The following is a 16,926-nucleotide window of genomic DNA, read 5'->3' on the forward strand; positions in this document are numbered from 1 at the left end:
GGTATTCGGGTCCCAAGCGACGAGAAATTTCGTCGAGTCCAATTACTGACTTCAAATTCTCCGGAATATTACGCTCTATGTAGCATCGGGTCGGACTGATGATGGTGGGCGGAAGGAAGGGAGGAATTCGGTGTGGTGTAAGACGGAAGGAGGGTTCAGAGCTGAGCGAAATGGGGTTCACTAAAACTCGACACCAGGCCCGGCGACCGACAAATTGGTACCTGGGTGGACCACGGCAATTCGAAAGGGGATCAACGATGCAGCGGCCGAAACACAGCAGCGGCGACGGCGAGTGGTAATAATAAAAGAAAATAAAGGTCCACGTCTCTCGTGGTGGGAAGTCGAGGGTCGAACGATGGGAAGGGGAGGAGAAGGCGAGAAAGGACGGAAAGAGAAGAACAAGAAAAGGGAAGCAATCGTGTCTCACAGCACAGGAAAGAAAGCATGGGAACGACGGCACACGGGCGCACGATGGATGGCATGACCCACGCGAAGGGAAAGCTGGGACGCTGGGTGAGAGGCCTGAACGCTGAAGGGTGGCAGATAATCAAAACGCCGACGCTACTGTTCATTGATGGGGGGGGTCTTGGGCGGGATTTGGGGGGTTTGGGGGGGTTTAGGGGAGGGTTCACGGCGTTTGGGCGACAGTGCAACAAGACCACAGGACCACAGCAGCAGCTTTGGATACACTACTTACTAAGGTGTACAGCACCAGCTAGTCATGGATGAGGCCCAGCTGGCAGGGAGGCGCGCCAAACCCACGGGGCGTAAAGGAGGGTACGAAGTACAAGACGAACGTCGAAGGGGCATGAGAAACGCCAGGGGAATCGGTACATGAGCATGTGCCGTATGGAATTCTTGCTGATTATTGATGAGAAGAGTGATGTACTGGGTCAAGCGCCTATCGGTTAGAGACCAGACCGGTGGTGGTTGGGCAATGCCGTACAATACTGTAGAGTGAGGGTACAATAAGTAGGGTACTTAGAAGCCGCGGGCCTCCCACAATCGGGAATTAGTCTGGCGAACATGTCTTAGTGAAGGCGGCTAGTGCAGTTCCGGCAACAAGTCCACCGCGTTCATCCTGTAGAAACGCTGGGAATCACTGGGATATGCGGGAGGATGGGCGGTGGACGGCAGTGCAGATTATTGGGTGGGTATTGGGCGGAGGAATTGCGGGGAGGGGGGAGGGATGCGGAACGCCCCTCGGGGATGGGGGCACCTGGGGCCACTGGGGGCACTCGGGCGGGTTTAGCCTCGCTGCAAACGTCCCCTAACGGGCCCAATGCACCCAATACCCCCCAAGTCCCGGCACCTTGGGCGAGGAATTGTTCTGCGTCTGCACCATGCTGCACGCTATTTCGTTGCCCTGGGCATGGGGGATCCCTGGCCTCGCTTGCGTTGACTCCGTTCTCTCCGAGGTCATCGCAAACTTGATGATCGCTAAACTAAGTTAAGTCACTCGCTTTCCCTTGTGCCCCAATCCCCATCCTTGATCCTTCCTTTGTCTGACGTCTCGTCTTCTGAAGGCCTTGGCGATTGGCCGTCATGTTTGGGACGTTAGATCTTGAGGCTTGAATGCTGTCGCTCCGAGGAATGAAATTATAAAGGAGCGACGTAGACCTCTTGCTGCCTGTGTGCTTCGCATCGAACCGCGAAGGAAGATGTACCGACCCCGTCGTTAGTCAGTCCGGGATCTACGGGGCTGACTTTGAGGCCGTCATGACTCTTGAGTCTTGTACTTCAGTCCAATGGCTATTCTGCTGCCCCTGTTCCGTTCAGTGGCTGCACAGTTCGCCGCCTTCTCTTGACACTTTTATCAAGGCTGCTTAGGGTGTCAATCGTCTCTCCGAAAGTCTTCGCCTTACTCACTGCAACGGTCGACTCGGAATCTAGAACATGAGCTGATATTCGAAGATAAACTCAACCGAGATATGAACAGGTCGAAGAATCGGACTACGGTGGCTCGACAATCGACTGGAGGTCGGCTGTTCCATTAAGTGCCAACGAATAACGATCCATGGGCGATTGGCATTCGAACTGCCTGAAAGGACGGGCAGGCATTTGGTATGTGCACCATCCTGAGCCAGGGTAAGCGGTTCTACTACTTTAGTCATGTCCTTCGGCACAGATATCGCTTTAGCCGTTAGCTGCAATTTACCGAAATAACCCCACAGGAGCAGCTCTGTTACTGATATCGGATCTGAGACTCACCACCACGGATGGTCGATTCATATGGCAATGTGAACTTCCCGCGAAGTCATGTCGTGGGAAGAAGCGGATCGCGAGCCGGCGTGGCCGAAGAGGGCGGAACCTTTCGAGGGGACATGGTCCGGTTCCTTATCATTATCATTATCATTAGTCACGTCAGACTTTATTCTTTAATTAATATATTAAAGTCTGGACTCTGGACGATAGAGGTTGCAGTTCCGGAGGGCTAGCGAAGCTCCCAGTCATGGAATCATGGTACTGGAAATGGCTCTAGCCTCCGTCTCCAAGGCACCATTTGGTTCTGGGACCGATCCGTCAGTCGATAGTCCCAGACTCCAGCGGTGATGTTTCAGGACCAAGCGCCTTTTACATTGAAATATGCTGCCACTTTCACGCTCCAAAATTGCAAGCGACGTGAAAGCAAGCTTCAACGGTATATCTTGTTTTTGCATTGTTCCTGGTGGGCATCGCGATTTGTACGACCGCCATTGTGCGGGCCCGATTTCAACCTCGCTGCTCCAAGTCCAACCCCACAACCCGAGGAGTCGGAATGGGAAGAAACAGCGCGGTAACTGGTAAGATCGTTGATTGGAGTCGCATCGAAGGATGGAGCCAGCGGACACGTCACCCGGAGCATCGCGTCGAAGTGTGAACCGCATCCTGCAGACGCATATCTGTGTGCACTTATTGCTTGCTCGGTACAGTGGTGCGACGCAACCGACGAAGCCCTCCCCAAGGAACCTCCTCCTCCCCTGCATCAATCAATCATATATTTCACCATACCAGTTGCAGTTTGGTGGGTGCTTTCGCCACAGTGATACTTGACGTTCGTCCCACCCGCGAAATCACTCAAACATCCCCGTCAGCAGAAACCTGAAGGGCATATGCGAGAAGGTTAGAAGACATCTGAACACCGCAATGCGATCGCTTACCTGCCTCGACCAATGGCCACCGCGAAGCTAATGTAATGCGGTGATGCATGAGTTGCATCAGAAAATGCAGAGTTACAGACCGAATTTTCACCCACCAGCAATACTGGTAAGCGTGTTCACGGCTTGCGCAATTTCCCTCGGCCCTAAACCTTCCGCGCGAACTGTTCCGTCTTGTTGGATTCCGATCGACGCTCGACTGAACGTAGTAGGGTGCTGGAACTCTAGGCGACCCGACCCCTGCTCGGTGAGCGGTGGTCGAGTTTCTCATCGAAAAAAGCGTCCAGATACATCCCCTCGTAGCACACGCTGAGGGCATCGACCCTGTGCATTCAGCAACGACGTCTAGCTTCAGTGCTAGCTGCTGAGATTTTGAAAGAATCAGCAACCGTACAGGGGGGAATCGGCATCTTCCATCCCAAGACTTCGCCCAGCATTCAGGATGCGGGGAAATCCGCTCTGCAGTTCCATGATCCATAAGAAAGTGCCCAGCGTTCGTATTCGACGACCGAGCCGTGTTTTAGCCACAAGCCACGCCAGTCTCCAGCCCGTGACGGGGAACAAACTCCTGCTAAATGCAATGCTGATAGTCTTGAACTAAAGTGTCAGATATATTATTAGTAGTTATTGCAACACTCTACCAACAGGTGCAAAGACGGAAGGTGCAAGCTCAGCGCTCGACGGTGCCTGTGATATTCCTCAAGGACTTCATTACCGGCCCACGGAGAGAGCATTCAAATCTACCTCGAAGGTCGTCCAAGATCGACGATGGACGTTCAGTGTCTAGCGTCTAGTGTCCACCAGCATCAGCAACTAACAGCCCCATCAAATGATATCCACAGTTCTGAGCCCAGCTTGGCCCTCTTTGGCGATCTAATCTTCCCCACGCAGTCGAGGTCGATTCCCTAAACCTACGAGTCTTCAATGATTCAATCAAAATCCGCTCGGAACCTAGACATGTCGACTCAACGCTTGGAAAGTACATTCAACCACACCGTATCCACCGTCTCCGCCATCCGAGGCGGAGCCCGGAGATGTACTTACATGTGCGGTAGCGAGATGCCTGATACTTTGGCCGACTCGAGAAAACAACCGATATCAGGTATTTCGGTGACCTTAAGAAATCTACGATATCGGATATCTCTGTCGACCTCGAGAAAACCTCTGATATCAGGTATTTATATCGACCTCGAGAAAACACCCGATATTAGGTATCTCGGTCAATCCCAGGTCAACCCGTGAAGTGTGCTTCCTCACCTGTAATACTCAGCGAGGTCCCCGATATCAGGTACCTCGGTGCCAGTCTGGAGTTGTCAGAGTTCGTCGGAGCCTCGCTCCCATGGAGTTGCTTCTGCAGCATGTAGATCGAGTAGTAACTGGTACGGGTGTAGATAATAGGCAGACCGGCCGCATTCACAAATCAGGACGGTAGGTTTTAAGCGTGGTGTAAAGGGGTTGGACATGATGATAGTTGATTGTATCAGATTGGTTGAGGCTTAATAAGTAGGTAGCATTTTAAAAAGGGACGAGGTAAGATGGAATTGGTCAACAGTATTGAGGTTGATATTGGTACATGAGGCACTGTTCTGGCGTGGAAATGCAGGCCGTTGGATGTAGAACAAATCAGGAAGACGGAATAAAAGCTACCGGAGAATCTCTAACTGTTAAATCATCGCTTCCTCCTAGGCAATGTATTCGACTAGGTATCTTTTCCTAAGCTGGGAAAGACTTTTTGTTGTTAATAAATGGATGTCCAGTTGATAATACAACACACTGGATCTGTATGGATTAGATACTGCTCGTGATTGGTGGATTGGCCAGGATTGTCCCTGACGCGATTCACGTCCACTGCCACTTTGCAACTGGCACATAGCAACCGACTTTCATTCTCCTGCGACACCAACAGCCATCTTTCAAACGCTGCTAGAAAATGACGTCTGATGACGAGGATGAAGAGCTTAGACGAGCAATTGCCTTGTCTCTGCAGGATGTTCATGGTTCACCGCTCCCATCCGACAATATGGCCAGTCGGGATGTCAACAAATCGAACGTGAACAATAACACAGCAAATGGCAAAAAAGAGTCCGCTGCAATGATTCAGTATGGAGCCTCACAAGCTAGGTATATCGACACAGTTCAACAAGCAACAATCAAGTCGTTTCCACGGAATTTACATGTCACTACACTCTCCAACTAACACGTATCAATTCTATGAACCGAGACTCACAGCTTGATAGTGCACCCCACAAGAGACGGCACTCTTCGTCTACAATCTCCATTGAATCAGACGATGCAGGAAGCAAGAAGCAAAAGCTAGACCTTGAAGATAGGAAATCATCTCCGGCACGCCCAGACGCACCACCACCCTTCCCGAATGTCCGTGGTCTCCTCCGCAAAACCTGGGTGTTCGGACAACCACGAGACAACGACATAAAGATCGAGGAAGTGTTGAGACCTTCCGACCTACGGCTGGCAGTTCTGAGTGCATTTCAATGGGACATGGAATGGATCTTGAACAAAGTGAAGCCCACGACTAAGCTGGTCTTCGTCATGGAAGCCAAAGAAGAGGAGGTTCGGAAGCAATGGAGAACAGACGCAGACCACTACAAAAACTTGGTGCTCTGCTTCCCTCCTATGCCGGGTCAAGTCAATCGGATGCACAGCAAGCTCATGCTGCTCTCTTTCGAGAACTGGATACGCGTCGTCATCCCAACAGCGAATCTCGTCCCGTATGATTGGGGAGAGTCGGCCAACCCGAACAATCGAGTCTCCGGCGTCATGGAGAACTCCCTCTTCCTCATCGACCTGCCACGGCGTTCGGACGGGAAGTTGACCGCTCGGAAAGACCTAACCGATTTTGGTCGAGAACTGCTCTCGTTCTGCGAAAGCTCCACGTTCCCGCCCTACGTCATCGACGGCCTTTTGAAATTCGATTATACCAACACCAAGCACATCCAATTCGTCCACTCGGTTGGCGGATCTCACATCGTAGGACCAGCGGAGACGGGCTTGTTCGGACTCAGCCGCAGCGTTCGCAATCTTGGCATGGAGGTGGAGCGACGAAAAGCACTGTTCGTCCAGCCTTCCACAGCGAAAGGCTCTGAAGTTCACGTCGACTACGCCACGGCTTCGCTCGGTGCGCTGAATTATCCCTTCATATCCACTTTCTACGATGCCTTACTCGGTCGCGAAGTCAAACAGCCAACGAAAGGCGCGACCAGCAACCCCATCCAACTCCTAAAACGCGTCTTCCGGATATTCTTTCCTACGTACGACACTGTAGCAACCAGTACGAAAGGCACCGACTCCGGTGGGACGATCTTCCTGATGTCGAAATGGTGGAATGCCGACACCTTTCCGAAAGAACTTATGAGGGATCATGTTTCTCGCCGGGCGGGCATCCTAAGTCACAGTAAGATGATTCTGGTGCGCCATGTCTCGGTCGCCAGTCAGGGAGACGCTTCGAGCAGCAGAGGAGCCGGTTCGATCGACCCTGCCTATCTTTACGTCGGATCTCACAACCTGTCGGAGAGTGCCTGGGGCAAATTGGTTACAGATCGCGCCACGAAGAAACTGAAGATCAATTGCGCAAACTGGGAGTGCGGCGTCATATTCCGGATCGCCTCACCGGAACAGAAGGGCGAAGAATTGGATTTTGCTCTGTGCGAGGGTGGCTCATTGGATAGCATACCTTGGGAACTGCCAGGAAGACCATATGAGAATCATCGACCCTGGTTCTGTATGGAAGATTTCCCTTGAACCGACGCGACCGGAATGCTAAAGTCTATGACCCCCTGGACGCCTGGGTACGGTTATGCTCGTCTTAAAAGCGTCCGAGCATTATAATCAGGCCACATGTCTATTTCCTTTTGAGAAAAAAAGAGCATTATCACTTCGCATGTGCGAATTCTGGTTTAGATAGAACCCCAGCCGCCAGTTGGACATACATTGTCGATTTTCTTGTCTACTATTGTGTGTTCCATGCATCGTCCACGCCGTCTTCCTCGAAGAACCCGAGGACAAAGCAAAACGAAGTCATGCCAACTTACCTCAACCCCATCGCCTAGCCACCAGGGACGGTGGTCTTATCGTTCTGGCAGCATCGGCAGAAGTTCTCTCCTCGTCCATTCAACGTCCGGCAGTGTCTGCAAATCCAGGGGGCAGGGCCGTAGGGATAGTTCCGCGGGCATTTCCTGCACCTCTTGTGCCTACACCAGCACTCCCCCTTCGACCAAAGCATCGCCATCTTGCAACGACAGCAGCTCCATGTCATGGATGAGAGACTTTCCTCCGGTGTGGAAGTGTTTCGACCCATTTTGGAAGAGGGACCCGGTGTAAGTTTTTCTTCGAGAGTCAACTGTCTAGTATAATTACTCGTGAAGAAGGTTGTTCTTTGGAAAGCTGAAGGAAGCAGACGACTTAGGCACCGAGTAACGAGGTTTTATCTCCCGGTGGTATTTGACATTGTTGTTTTCCGGCAGGCATTGATGAGGACATGGCCATTGTGTGCAAAGTCATTGTGTGTAAACTATAATTGCGTGGCTTCAGAGATTCGGTGTTGGCTGGGGACTTTTTTGTCCGCTCTGACAAATCAGTGTCTACAGCATAGAATAAGAAACGGCATCAACCAGTGTATTTTGACGTTTGCCGCCCTTATTTATTAGACAGATCAAACAAAGGAGAAATCCAGATGAGACTGCCTCGAAATCTCTTGCACTGGACTGTACCGTCTTGGTGTACCTTATTTACACTGAGGGTCACTGTGACCAGCTTGTTGGCCCGGATCATCATTGATTGACGATCATGATTTCCAACGCTTATTTACATAATTGATTTAGGACTATGCCAGAATATCGAATACCAAGGAAGAAGTCAGTAGCCCAATGCTTCATTGCTGGCTAATAAATGTCAGAGTCGAGGATTCCGCGAGGCTGTTAGAACTCGTCTACACCAATGACCCAGTTCTAGTCCAGTCCCATATGACCAATGAGGACCGTGGCGATCGCTTGCTGCCATAGTAGGAGCTTGAAAATATTCTTTACACTTAAAGCGGCATCGAACCTGGTGAAAGAGCGGATAAATGTACTCTGAAGACAGGCTGACATCCCAAAACCTAACCCTCCCTGAGTTTCCACCGGGCGGTTTTCGTACCGTTTCCGCACTTGCGGGGCGTGAGCTTTTTGCTCCTTACTTTTTTCATAGTCCATTGCGCGGTGGGAGGTCGGGGAAGGCATCGTTGCTGATAATAAGAACTACAATTCCGGCTTTGTGGAATTGCCGCATCGCGTAGTTCATATAGTCCGGGTCTGGAAATTTGGTAGCATACTCGTATATTCCCGCCTGCTTAGCGGCATCGAAGAAAGGATCCAAGCCAAAACGCCGTCCGCTGTGAATTCGCCTAACTGTCCCTCCAGAAGTGCCCAGTTAACGTAGAACGAAGCGCCATTGAAACCCATCGACTTTGATTTTCTAAAAGATATCCAGGCAGAGACTTGGTACTGGGAGGCTGTCGCATACCAAATAAGCATCCCGTCGGAGAATGCATCAGGGGGATGATATACCGGTAGGGATGAAACTCGCTGCTGTAAAACAAGACTCGCTATCCTTGAGTGAACAATAAAGGTCGATCCCAGGTCACCTGCTACCTACGGTAGTTATATTGTGTCAACTACCTGGGTTATCACCCTGCCGCTCTCCCAATGTGTTGCCTCCCAGGAACCCTGGAAACCAGGTTGGACTAAGACGGATACTCGAGTAATGTTCCGCCCATAGTCGTAGCTAGTGCGAAAGCGAGCGAGGCGGTTTTGGTATGCAATATGTACTTGAGGGATTTCCATCTTTCAGTCTCGTCTTCCGTGCTCTTACGATTATACTTCTCCTCATGTCCAGCATCTTGCCACAATAACTGGGAGCTTTACTGCCTGCCGTCTGAATACCTATACATCCTATTCTTCGAGGGGTTTGCACCGACAACGGATGTCATCTGTACCTCTGAATTTCCAAATGGATGTCCAGAAATGGAAGATTCATATCAGTTCGAACTTCGATAGACCGATTGCCTATAGAAGGCCGCACTTCAAGTAAGGCACAATGCTTGCATTCCGACTTCTTAGAACCATGAAACCAATCCACTCGGTTCTACAGAGCGCGAAAAAGCCCTATACTTTAATGGGCATGGAGTGCAGGTCGTGATGGTTCAGAGTTGCAGAGAGCACAATTGGGATGGTACCGGTAGACAGCGATGAATGAGGTTATGACATGAATATATCACTCAGCACCAGGTTTGCATAACAGGTCATGGGCAGTGAACTCGTGACGTTCACCATCACTTCATCTCCTTTCTTCAATTTCCTTATTACCGTAACTATCAGATTTTCTCAAGCCAATCACCTTGACGCTAGCAAGATTACTACTATGAAATATGGTTCGCTTGCAGATCATCTCGCTCGCTCCCTCGTTCCCGCTTTCAAGTCGTGAACTAGGGTTCAAAAAGGGATGATATTAATCACAATGTATTGCAGCTGGAGATTTTTGCCGTCAGCCAAGGAGCTGGGTTCGTTTTATCTGAAGGCGCAACACCAGGGCAGCGCATGGGCGAGCAATATATTTATCCGCATCTACGTCGATTCTCCTCATCGGTCTCGCTTAGTTCGTGCATATCGACCCCCCAAAGGGGTAATTCTTCCTCATACCCTGAAACAGTTTTCCAGGCCAAGATAAACATGTCACTCCAGCATTGCTTCCAGTCACGTATGGAGGTGGAGAGCTTCAATCTGCTACGCTCCTTGGGCAATTTCCACATACAAATGGGAAGACAATCTGACGATGAACATGACCAGTCAGCCGATCGCAGGTTTGGATGCCCGCGACCCGTCATATGTATATATATTCAGCTCTGTTTCGAATTGTTGAACCCAGTTCGAGACCCCCAAAGTCAGAGACTCTTCCAAAGATCGGGAATATCAGGCGAAGTCTCGTTCTCACCATGCAGTTTTCACTTGCCGTTCTTGCGGCTCTGGTGCCGGCCATCTGGGCTCAATGCCCAAGTGTCGAATTCATCTACGGTGCGTCTGGTCGAATACTGACGGTCTCGTCTCATCTAATTTCACGTTAGCGCGAGCAACGACCGAACCTCCGCAGAACTATGGAAACGACTTTGACGGAGCCGCTGCTCAGACCTGGTCCAGGGGATATGGAGCGGCCGGTTACTCTCTGTTCACCAACATAACTGCCTTGATTCCTGACGCCGCTGGACATCCGGTCCATTATCCTGTACGTACCGCCTGTTTCTAACAACCAGAAGTTCTTGCTGAGGGGTCTGTAGGCAAGCATGGGAGATTCTATGCCTATTGGCGTGCAAGATTACCTATCACACCTTGGGGAAACCGCCCAGCGTTGCCCTGACACCAAGTTCGCCCTGGGAGGACACTCCCAAGGAGGTATGGTCACTGTCCAAGTGATTCCTCAAATCCCGGCGAACATCCTTTCTCGTGTCATCTCAGTGACAATGTTCGGTTCTCCGGCTTGCCCAACGCAGGTATCTGGTCGGTGCATGTCATACTGCCATAGTGGTGACTTTGTAAGTGCCCTTGCTAGATATACGAGCGGTTTACTGATATATCCTAGGTATGTGATAGCGCCGGAGGCGGAGGTCTTGGTGGGCTACTAGGTGGCCTCGGAGGCTCCAGCGGTGGGTCGGGCGGGCTGGGTGGATTGGGAGGATCTAGCGGCGGACTCGGCGGACTTGGGGGACTCGGGGGTTCCAGTGGAGGCCTTGGTGGACTGAGTGGACTTGGGGGCTCCAGCGGTGGATTTGGAGGCCTGGGAGGTTCTAGTGGAGGTCTCGGTGGACTCAGAGGACTTGGGGGTTCCAGCGGAGGGCTGGGTGGATTGGGTGGACTTGGGGGCTCTAGCGGTGGGTTGGGCGGACTTGGCGGGCTCGGGGGTTCCAGCGGGAGATCAGGTGGACTCTCGGGCCTCTCGGGTGGCCTAGGCGGAATAGGAGGCGGTCTTCGAGGCCTGGGAGGGAGCACTCTAGGAGCGGAGAGAAGGGATCTTGTCGAACGCGCCCCCCAATGCACTGGCGCTGCGGTGGAGAACCTCCGTCCATCACAGGGCAGCCAGAACGCTCATCTTGCATACAGCGCTGATGGATACTACATTGAAGCCGCTGCTTGCTTCGTCCTCAGCCAGTATGAGAAGAGCAAAGGTGCCGCTTGACCGACGGCCGAGTAAATCAGACGGGTTCAATTTCGCGAAACATCGAATTGTTCCACAACGAATATGCACACGGCCATATGATCTATACTAGGACCTATTCTTGTCTATCTAATGACCCATTTGACAGCTCGCAGGAAAATTCCTCTCCGTCCACCCCTTGTACGCAACCAGGGTTTCATATTCGAATGAGGGGAACCTGGACGTTACACGTGTTTGTTATTAATGGCATGTGGACAAGGAGAGGAGATTTTATACTTACTATGGTTACAGGCAAAAGTATTGTTAGCGCGGCGCTAAGCAGTGGTATTCAACCTAAACCGTTTTTGTTCTTTTTTCATTACAAATTAGATATAGATTTCATTATCGTGTATAGCCTCCATTTGCGCCTATCACATCCTGGCATCTCTGGCCCATCGATTCGACAACTCGTACAGGAATTCCTCTGGTATAGCCTCCCAAGCATCGTTAATTCCCCCCCGAAGCTGGTCATAAGATAATCAGACATCCCCAATTCCCCATAGTGGTCCTGGATCTAGTCCTTCATCTAATTCCATACTGTCTCAATAGGATTCAGGTCCGGAGAATGAGCAGGCTAATAGATGGTGAAATCTATATCTAATTAGTAATGGAAGAATGAACAAAACCGGTTTAGGTTAGACACCCCTGATTAGCGCCGCGCTAACAATACTTTTGCCTGTAACCATAGTAGAGCCAGTTACTAATACAATAAGCCGTCTTACTCTTGAATAGGTACCAAATACCTCGCTGCAGGGAAATGGTCGCGGATTTGTGCTTCGCGTGCATAATTCGATTCCGGATCGATATCAATTTCCTCGCTGCTCGGTATGGCACGGAACGAATCGCCCTGCCACCCGGTGACATATTAACTAATCCCCAAGAGAGGTTGATCGGGATACATGTTTCATCACACGACAGGTTGAATGGTATAGTACGGGTAACTCTGATGACGGAATGTATGCTTGCAATCGTATAAAATGGAAGCGCGGTCCATACGATGTAGTTTGATTCGGCCACCCGAATCGTGATATTTCGTATCCTTTCCGATGGCCTTCCAATTCATTTGGAGTCTTTTCTCTCGCATTTTCACAATTTCCTTGCTTCTGTTGATTTGTGTAAGTACCAAGTCTTCCTCTATCCAAGCAGTCCCCGGCTAAGTGGCGGTGTAGGCCGTCGTGTACCAGCTTTCAATCTATATCTACAATGTCTTCTTCCATCCGCTTCGCAGGTATCCAGGTCCACGCCTCTGCGCTGCAAGCTTCATCCCGACCATCGAGAAGATGGTTGACGGCGAAGCGCAAAAATGGATAACTAATTTGCACTCTCAATACGGTGAGGTCGTTCGAGTTGCCCCGAACGAACTAAGCTACTCCAGCGCACAGTCATGGAAGGACATTTATGGCCATCGACGTGCCGGGGAGCCAGTATTGACGAAACCCGACCGTTTCTACGAGTTTCCGGACTCGGTTCCTAGTATCGTGAACGCTGGCGCGGCGGATCACAGCCGTTTCCGTCGAGTCTTCTCCCACGCATTCTCCGACAAAGCCCTAAAGCTGCAAGAACCATTATTCTTGGCATACGTTGACAAGCTCGTCAAGGTCATGTATACCGCGGCGCAGAAGGATTCCAAGCATGTCTTCGATATGGTCCGGATGTACAACTACACGACTTTTGACGTTATGGGCGACCTTACCTTCGGCGAGTCGCTAGACATGCTTGATATGGAAGGATATCATCCGTGGGTAGCAGCGGTATTTAGTAACTTCAAGTTTGGAGTCTATCTCCACAGCATCCGCTACTATTCCATCATCGAGAAGGCATTATTTGGTATGGTGATGAGCCTGCTGCCGCCATCACTGAACGAGAAAAGGAAACTGCACCACGAGTTCTCTCGTGCGAGGGTGGATCGTCGCCTGGAGAAGAAAGATGCTCGGCCGGATATCTGGGGACTCGTTCTCCAGAGAGACGGGGAGTCGGGGCTGACTCGCCAGGAGATGTATGAACACGGAAATTTGTTTATGATTGGTAACTCTCTTTCCATTCCATTGATGAAAGCGCCTTCTGACAACTCAAAGCGGGCACAGAGACCACTGCAACCGCCTTGAGCGGGCTCACCTGGTACCTGCTCAAGAACCCCGACAAGCTGAAGATGTTGACGGAAGAGATTCGCGGCGCTTTTCCTTCGGAAGATGACATTACCATCGAAAGGTTACAGGCGCTGAAGTATCTCCAAGGTTGCGTTGAAGAGGGTCTTAGGATGTATCCTCCGATTTCCAATGGTCTGCCCCGAGTTGTGCCTCCAGAAGGCGTCACGATCGATGGAAAAACTGTGCCTCCTGGAACTAATGTCTACGCCACCCATATTTCAGTGTACCGAAACCCTAACAACTTCCGGGACCCCTACTCTTTCATCCCTGAAAGATGGTTTTCTGACAAGTATTCGGAAGACAAGAAACATGCGTTCCAACCTTTCTCTTATGGGCCCAGAAACTGCCTTGGGAAGAAGTAAGTGCCCCGAGCCAGAGATCGGGGCAGATGAATCTCGCTGACTGATGCCCATTAGTATGGCTTATCATGAAATACGGATAATCCTAGCGAAGGTGCTCTGGAACTTCGACCTCACGTTATGTCCCGAGAGTGAGAACTGGGGAGATCAGAAGACTTATCTTATGTGGGATAAGCCGCAATTACTGGTGAACGCTACACCAGCAGCACGCAAGGCATGAGATATGAATGGATGTTTTATTCTCGTATTGTCCCTATCTGTCTTATTTATCAGGAGACAGGTACCTTATCTATATACATGTCCAACCGTTATCGCAGTTGACGAGAGAGCCGTTGATAGTCCCTACGCCATCAGTGCACAAGAGAGCCACAGTCTTTGCGACCTCTTCAATCGGATTCCATCGGAGGCCAGCTGCCATTGACGAACTCGCAAGACGTAACCCTTCTGGATGATACTTGCTGACGTCATGCGCATCACTGCCCATATTCGTTTTCATAGGACCGGGCATGATTGCTAGACACCTTATCCCCTCTGGGCCATAGAAAGCTGCCGTGTTCTTCGTCAAACCCACCAGCCCGTGTTTCGACGCAGTGTAGGCGCAACCTAACCCAGTCAGCAGTGCGACTCAGCAAGATCATCGGATGTATATACCAGCACGATATCCGAACTCGCCTGCGGATGAGATGATGTTCAACAGCACACCCCCTTTCGGCTCTTGCTTCAGCATCTGCCGCACCGAGTGCTGCGACGTGATGAATGGCGCAGTAAGGTTCACCAGAAGGTTTCGGTCCCACAAAGCCCGCGGACAGTCGCCCACGGGAGCCATTTGATCGTTGATGGCCGCACAATTGATTAGAATATCGAGCCGCCCAAGCTTCTGCACGGTCTCTTCAATCGTCTTCTCCACGGCTGACTCATCCGTGCTGTCACATTGGACTGCAAGAAGACGCTCTCGATGCTCAGCTGGAACTGTAGCTGGGCATTCCTCCAACCGCTTGGGGTCGATGTCCGTTGCAACAACGTTGGCACCCTCGGAAAGGAACCTTTGTACAATGGCCAGACCTAAACCTCCAGCTCCTCCCGTAACGATAGCAGTTTTTCCAGCTAGAAATTTAGACATGGGTTTGAAGCATGGAAAGACTTTGGCTAATAGACTTTGGTAAAACGAGAATGCCTAGGTCGCTCCGATCAAGGTTTCCACGGAACATACATATATACATGTACCAGAATTGCCTGGGCATGCGTGCCCCGCTCCTTGTCCTCGCATTGGATACACGGGCAAGGATGAACGGACCGAACCCTGCCGCAATTATGCTGCGGGAACCGGGGTGGCTGATTTGCATAAGTGAACTTCACTTCAAACAGCGCAAGAAACTGACATTCCGTCGGAACAACTGATGCCGTGCATTGTACGTAAAGAATGACAACCGAACATGTGCTGCTAGCCATGGTTGAACCCGACATAGGCTCAAATCGATCGTAACTGTGACTCCACATAATACAAAACTTGCACACAGCTACCTAGAGGCTCCTAGCTTGCGATCATGCCCCGAATCCCAAGGATTGCCTCTTCTGCTTCGCGGTCGGGCCAACATCCACTAGACAAGCTCCACCATATTGAATGCCACGGGACTGCACTGGTCTGCCCACCAACGATCGTAGAGGTTGGAGAAGTCCCCACTGATGCACCGATAAAACTCAGTGCTACCACCTAGAGCCAGGGTGCCATCATTGCAGACGCTGAAACCCCCTGTAAAGATCGAGCCATCCTGTGGCGGGTCGTCGAATTGGAACTGGTAATTGGATGCGATGTATCCGGTTCGGCCGAACTCGTCTTTCAGAACCCCATTTTCAAGAGTCATTTTCAATGAGTCGGCGGAAGCGCCAGCTCGGAATTGAGGCCGTGGTGTCAGTTGGCGACGGGAGAGTAGGTTCGGAGAACGAGGAGCTTGGATTTGGCCGTCGCCAATCTGACCGACTAGTCCTCCACCTGCAGCCTGGACTTGACCGTCGCCAATCTGACTGACTGCTCCTCCACCTGGGGCTTGGATTTGGCCGTCGCCAATCTGGCCGGCTAGTCCTCCACCTGGAGCTTGGATCTGACCGTCGTCAATCTGGCCGACGAGTTTTTCACCTGGAGCCTGGATTTGTCCATCGGCTATCTGACTAGCGATTCCTCCGCCTGGAGCTTGGATTTGGCCGTCGCCAATCTGGCCGGCTAGTCCTCCACCTGGAGCTTGGATCTGACCGTCGTCAATCTGGCCGACGAGTTTTTCACCTGGAGCCTGGATTTGTCCATCGGCTATCTGACTAGCGATTCCTCCGCCTGGAGCTTGGATTTGACCGTCGGGAACCTGGCCGACGACCCCTCCACCTGGAACTTGGATCTGGCCGTCGAGAATCTGGCCGACGACTCCTCCACCCGGAGCCTGGATTTGTCCATCGCCAATCTGAGAAACGACGCCTCCACCAGGAGCCTGGGGCTGCCCATCAGGTATCTGCGAAACGGCTCCACCTCCACCCGAAGGCGTTTGCGGCTGGCCGTCGTCGATCTAATAGATTGTTAGGAGAACTGTAAATAGATCGGTTTCATCATAGACGGTCGAACCTGCGACACCAGTTCTCCATCTCGTTTCAACCTTCCCCGTGGACCGGCCGTATTGACATCCGTCACGAGCATGCCGAACGTGCCGGGGTAGTTGGGTATGCATCCTGGGGGCGGAGGTATGTCGGGTGCTCTGAGTTCGGTTACGCCTTGGGGAGCAGTTGGCATTGCGTTTCCGGTCTGCTGCATCGACGCCGTAAGGGCAATGATTGTAACGGCGCGACGCGTCAGGGAATGTTGATGCGGCATGATCGGAAGTTCGACTTGATGTTGAAGATAACGATGGTTTTTGATAGAATGGAAGGAAGCTACGTGGACGATGATAGATCGTGTGATGACTCGAGTGATGCAAAGTTCGATGGAGAAGAGCAGATGAGAACGGTACGAACGTTGTTTATATCGAACAGACATTGAGAAATAGCAACCACGGTCGCCGGACC

General features: G+C 51.3%; 8 protein-coding genes across 8 annotated transcripts; 4 read left to right on the plus strand and 4 right to left on the minus strand.

Annotated features, from left to right (window-relative positions):
* Positions 1–2,305: 2,305 nt before the first annotated feature.
* Positions 2,306–3,334, minus strand: P152DRAFT_460422 (uncharacterized protein). The gene is made up of 2 exons (XM_033679905.1): positions 3,141–3,334; positions 2,306–3,092 (listed from the first exon to the last, which is right to left on the minus strand). The coding sequence occupies exon 2, from the start codon at positions 2,964–2,966 to the stop codon at positions 2,451–2,453; it is 516 nt and encodes a 171-aa protein (XP_033531948.1). The 5' UTR covers positions 2,967–3,092; positions 3,141–3,334; the 3' UTR covers positions 2,306–2,450.
* P152DRAFT_94740 (uncharacterized protein) lies at positions 2,919–3,838 on the minus strand. The gene has a single exon (XM_033683371.1). It carries the CDS (start codon positions 3,613–3,615, stop codon positions 3,058–3,060), a length of 558 nt encoding a protein of 185 aa, XP_033531949.1. The 5' UTR covers positions 3,616–3,838; the 3' UTR covers positions 2,919–3,057.
* Positions 3,839–5,023: 1,185 nt separating this feature from the next.
* On the plus strand, positions 5,024–7,311 carry P152DRAFT_460424 (phospholipase D/nuclease). The gene is made up of 2 exons (XM_033679906.1): positions 5,024–5,258; positions 5,375–7,311. Exons 1-2 carry the CDS (start codon positions 5,068–5,070, stop codon positions 6,894–6,896), a joined length of 1,713 nt encoding a protein of 570 aa, XP_033531950.1. The 5' UTR covers positions 5,024–5,067; the 3' UTR covers positions 6,897–7,311.
* On the plus strand, positions 7,008–7,516 carry P152DRAFT_94771 (uncharacterized protein). The gene has a single exon (XM_033683372.1). It carries the CDS (start codon positions 7,119–7,121, stop codon positions 7,473–7,475), a length of 357 nt encoding a protein of 118 aa, XP_033531951.1. The 5' UTR covers positions 7,008–7,118; the 3' UTR covers positions 7,476–7,516.
* A 2,606-nt stretch (positions 7,517–10,122) lies between these two features.
* Positions 10,123–10,778, plus strand: P152DRAFT_515877 (alpha/beta-hydrolase; the record flags this gene model as incomplete). Its single annotated transcript, XM_033682920.1, has 4 exons — positions 10,123–10,201; positions 10,252–10,409; positions 10,462–10,720; positions 10,768–10,778. Coding segments are annotated over 4 exons (507 nt in total), but the record flags the coding sequence as incomplete, so codon positions are not given.
* A 1,426-nt stretch (positions 10,779–12,204) lies between these two features.
* P152DRAFT_439805 (cytochrome P450) lies at positions 12,205–14,181 on the plus strand. Its single transcript, XM_033677654.1, has 4 exons — positions 12,205–12,490; positions 12,545–13,400; positions 13,451–13,880; positions 13,939–14,181. The coding sequence occupies exons 1-4, from the start codon at positions 12,422–12,424 to the stop codon at positions 14,099–14,101; spliced, it is 1,518 nt and encodes a 505-aa protein (XP_033531953.1). The 5' UTR covers positions 12,205–12,421; the 3' UTR covers positions 14,102–14,181.
* Positions 14,136–15,223, minus strand: P152DRAFT_94793 (dehydrogenase). The gene is made up of 2 exons (XM_033683373.1): positions 14,533–15,223; positions 14,136–14,484 (listed from the first exon to the last, which is right to left on the minus strand). Exons 1-2 carry the CDS (start codon positions 14,999–15,001, stop codon positions 14,171–14,173), a joined length of 783 nt encoding a protein of 260 aa, XP_033531954.1. The 5' UTR covers positions 15,002–15,223; the 3' UTR covers positions 14,136–14,170.
* A 59-nt stretch (positions 15,224–15,282) lies between these two features.
* Positions 15,283–16,694, minus strand: P152DRAFT_460428 (uncharacterized protein). Its single transcript, XM_033679907.1, has 3 exons — positions 16,490–16,694; positions 16,336–16,433; positions 15,283–16,191 (listed from the first exon to the last, which is right to left on the minus strand). Exons 1-3 carry the CDS (start codon positions 16,652–16,654, stop codon positions 15,480–15,482), a joined length of 975 nt encoding a protein of 324 aa, XP_033531955.1. The 5' UTR covers positions 16,655–16,694; the 3' UTR covers positions 15,283–15,479.
* Between the last annotated feature and the right edge of the window lie 232 nt (positions 16,695–16,926).

Source organism: Eremomyces bilateralis, assembly GCF_010015585.1.
Source record: "Eremomyces bilateralis CBS 781.70 unplaced genomic scaffold P152scaffold_18, whole genome shotgun sequence".
Taxonomy (NCBI): domain Eukaryota; kingdom Fungi; phylum Ascomycota; class Dothideomycetes; order Eremomycetales; family Eremomycetaceae; genus Eremomyces; species Eremomyces bilateralis.

Excerpts from the sequence above, each read along its gene's own strand:
- P152DRAFT_439805 (XM_033677654.1), top strand. The coding sequence starts at position 12,422 with ATGGCCTTCCAATTCATTTGGAGTCTTTTCTCTCGCATTTTCACAATT. Across the intron at positions 12,491-12,544 it reads CCTTGCTTCTGTTGATTTGT|GCCGTCGTGTACCAGCTTTC; the intron begins GTAAGTACCAAG and ends GTGGCGGTGTAG. Across the intron at positions 13,881-13,938 it reads AGAAACTGCCTTGGGAAGAA|TATGGCTTATCATGAAATAC; the intron begins GTAAGTGCCCCG and ends GATGCCCATTAG.
- P152DRAFT_94740 (XM_033683371.1), bottom strand. The coding sequence starts at position 3,615 with ATGGATCATGGAACTGCAGAGCGGATTTCCCCGCATCCTGAATGCTGG.
- P152DRAFT_460424 (XM_033679906.1), top strand. The coding sequence starts at position 5,068 with ATGACGTCTGATGACGAGGATGAAGAGCTTAGACGAGCAATTGCCTTG. Across the intron at positions 5,259-5,374 it reads TATGGAGCCTCACAAGCTAG|TGCACCCCACAAGAGACGGC; the intron begins GTATATCGACAC and ends ACAGCTTGATAG.
- P152DRAFT_460422 (XM_033679905.1), bottom strand. The coding sequence starts at position 2,966 with ATGCAGGGGAGGAGGAGGTTCCTTGGGGAGGGCTTCGTCGGTTGCGTC.
- P152DRAFT_94771 (XM_033683372.1), top strand. The coding sequence starts at position 7,119 with ATGCATCGTCCACGCCGTCTTCCTCGAAGAACCCGAGGACAAAGCAAA.
- P152DRAFT_460428 (XM_033679907.1), bottom strand. The coding sequence starts at position 16,654 with ATGCCAACTGCTCCCCAAGGCGTAACCGAACTCAGAGCACCCGACATA. Across the intron at positions 16,434-16,489 it reads ATGGAGAACTGGTGTCGCAG|ATCGACGACGGCCAGCCGCA; the intron begins GTTCGACCGTCT and ends ACAATCTATTAG. Across the intron at positions 16,192-16,335 it reads CCTGGTGGAGGCGTCGTTTC|TCAGATAGCCGATGGACAAA; the intron begins TCAGATTGGCGA and ends AGGAATCGCTAG.
- P152DRAFT_94793 (XM_033683373.1), bottom strand. The coding sequence starts at position 15,001 with ATGTCTAAATTTCTAGCTGGAAAAACTGCTATCGTTACGGGAGGAGCT. Across the intron at positions 14,485-14,532 it reads CGAGTTCGGATATCGTGCTG|GTTGCGCCTACACTGCGTCG; the intron begins GTATATACATCC and ends TGACTGGGTTAG.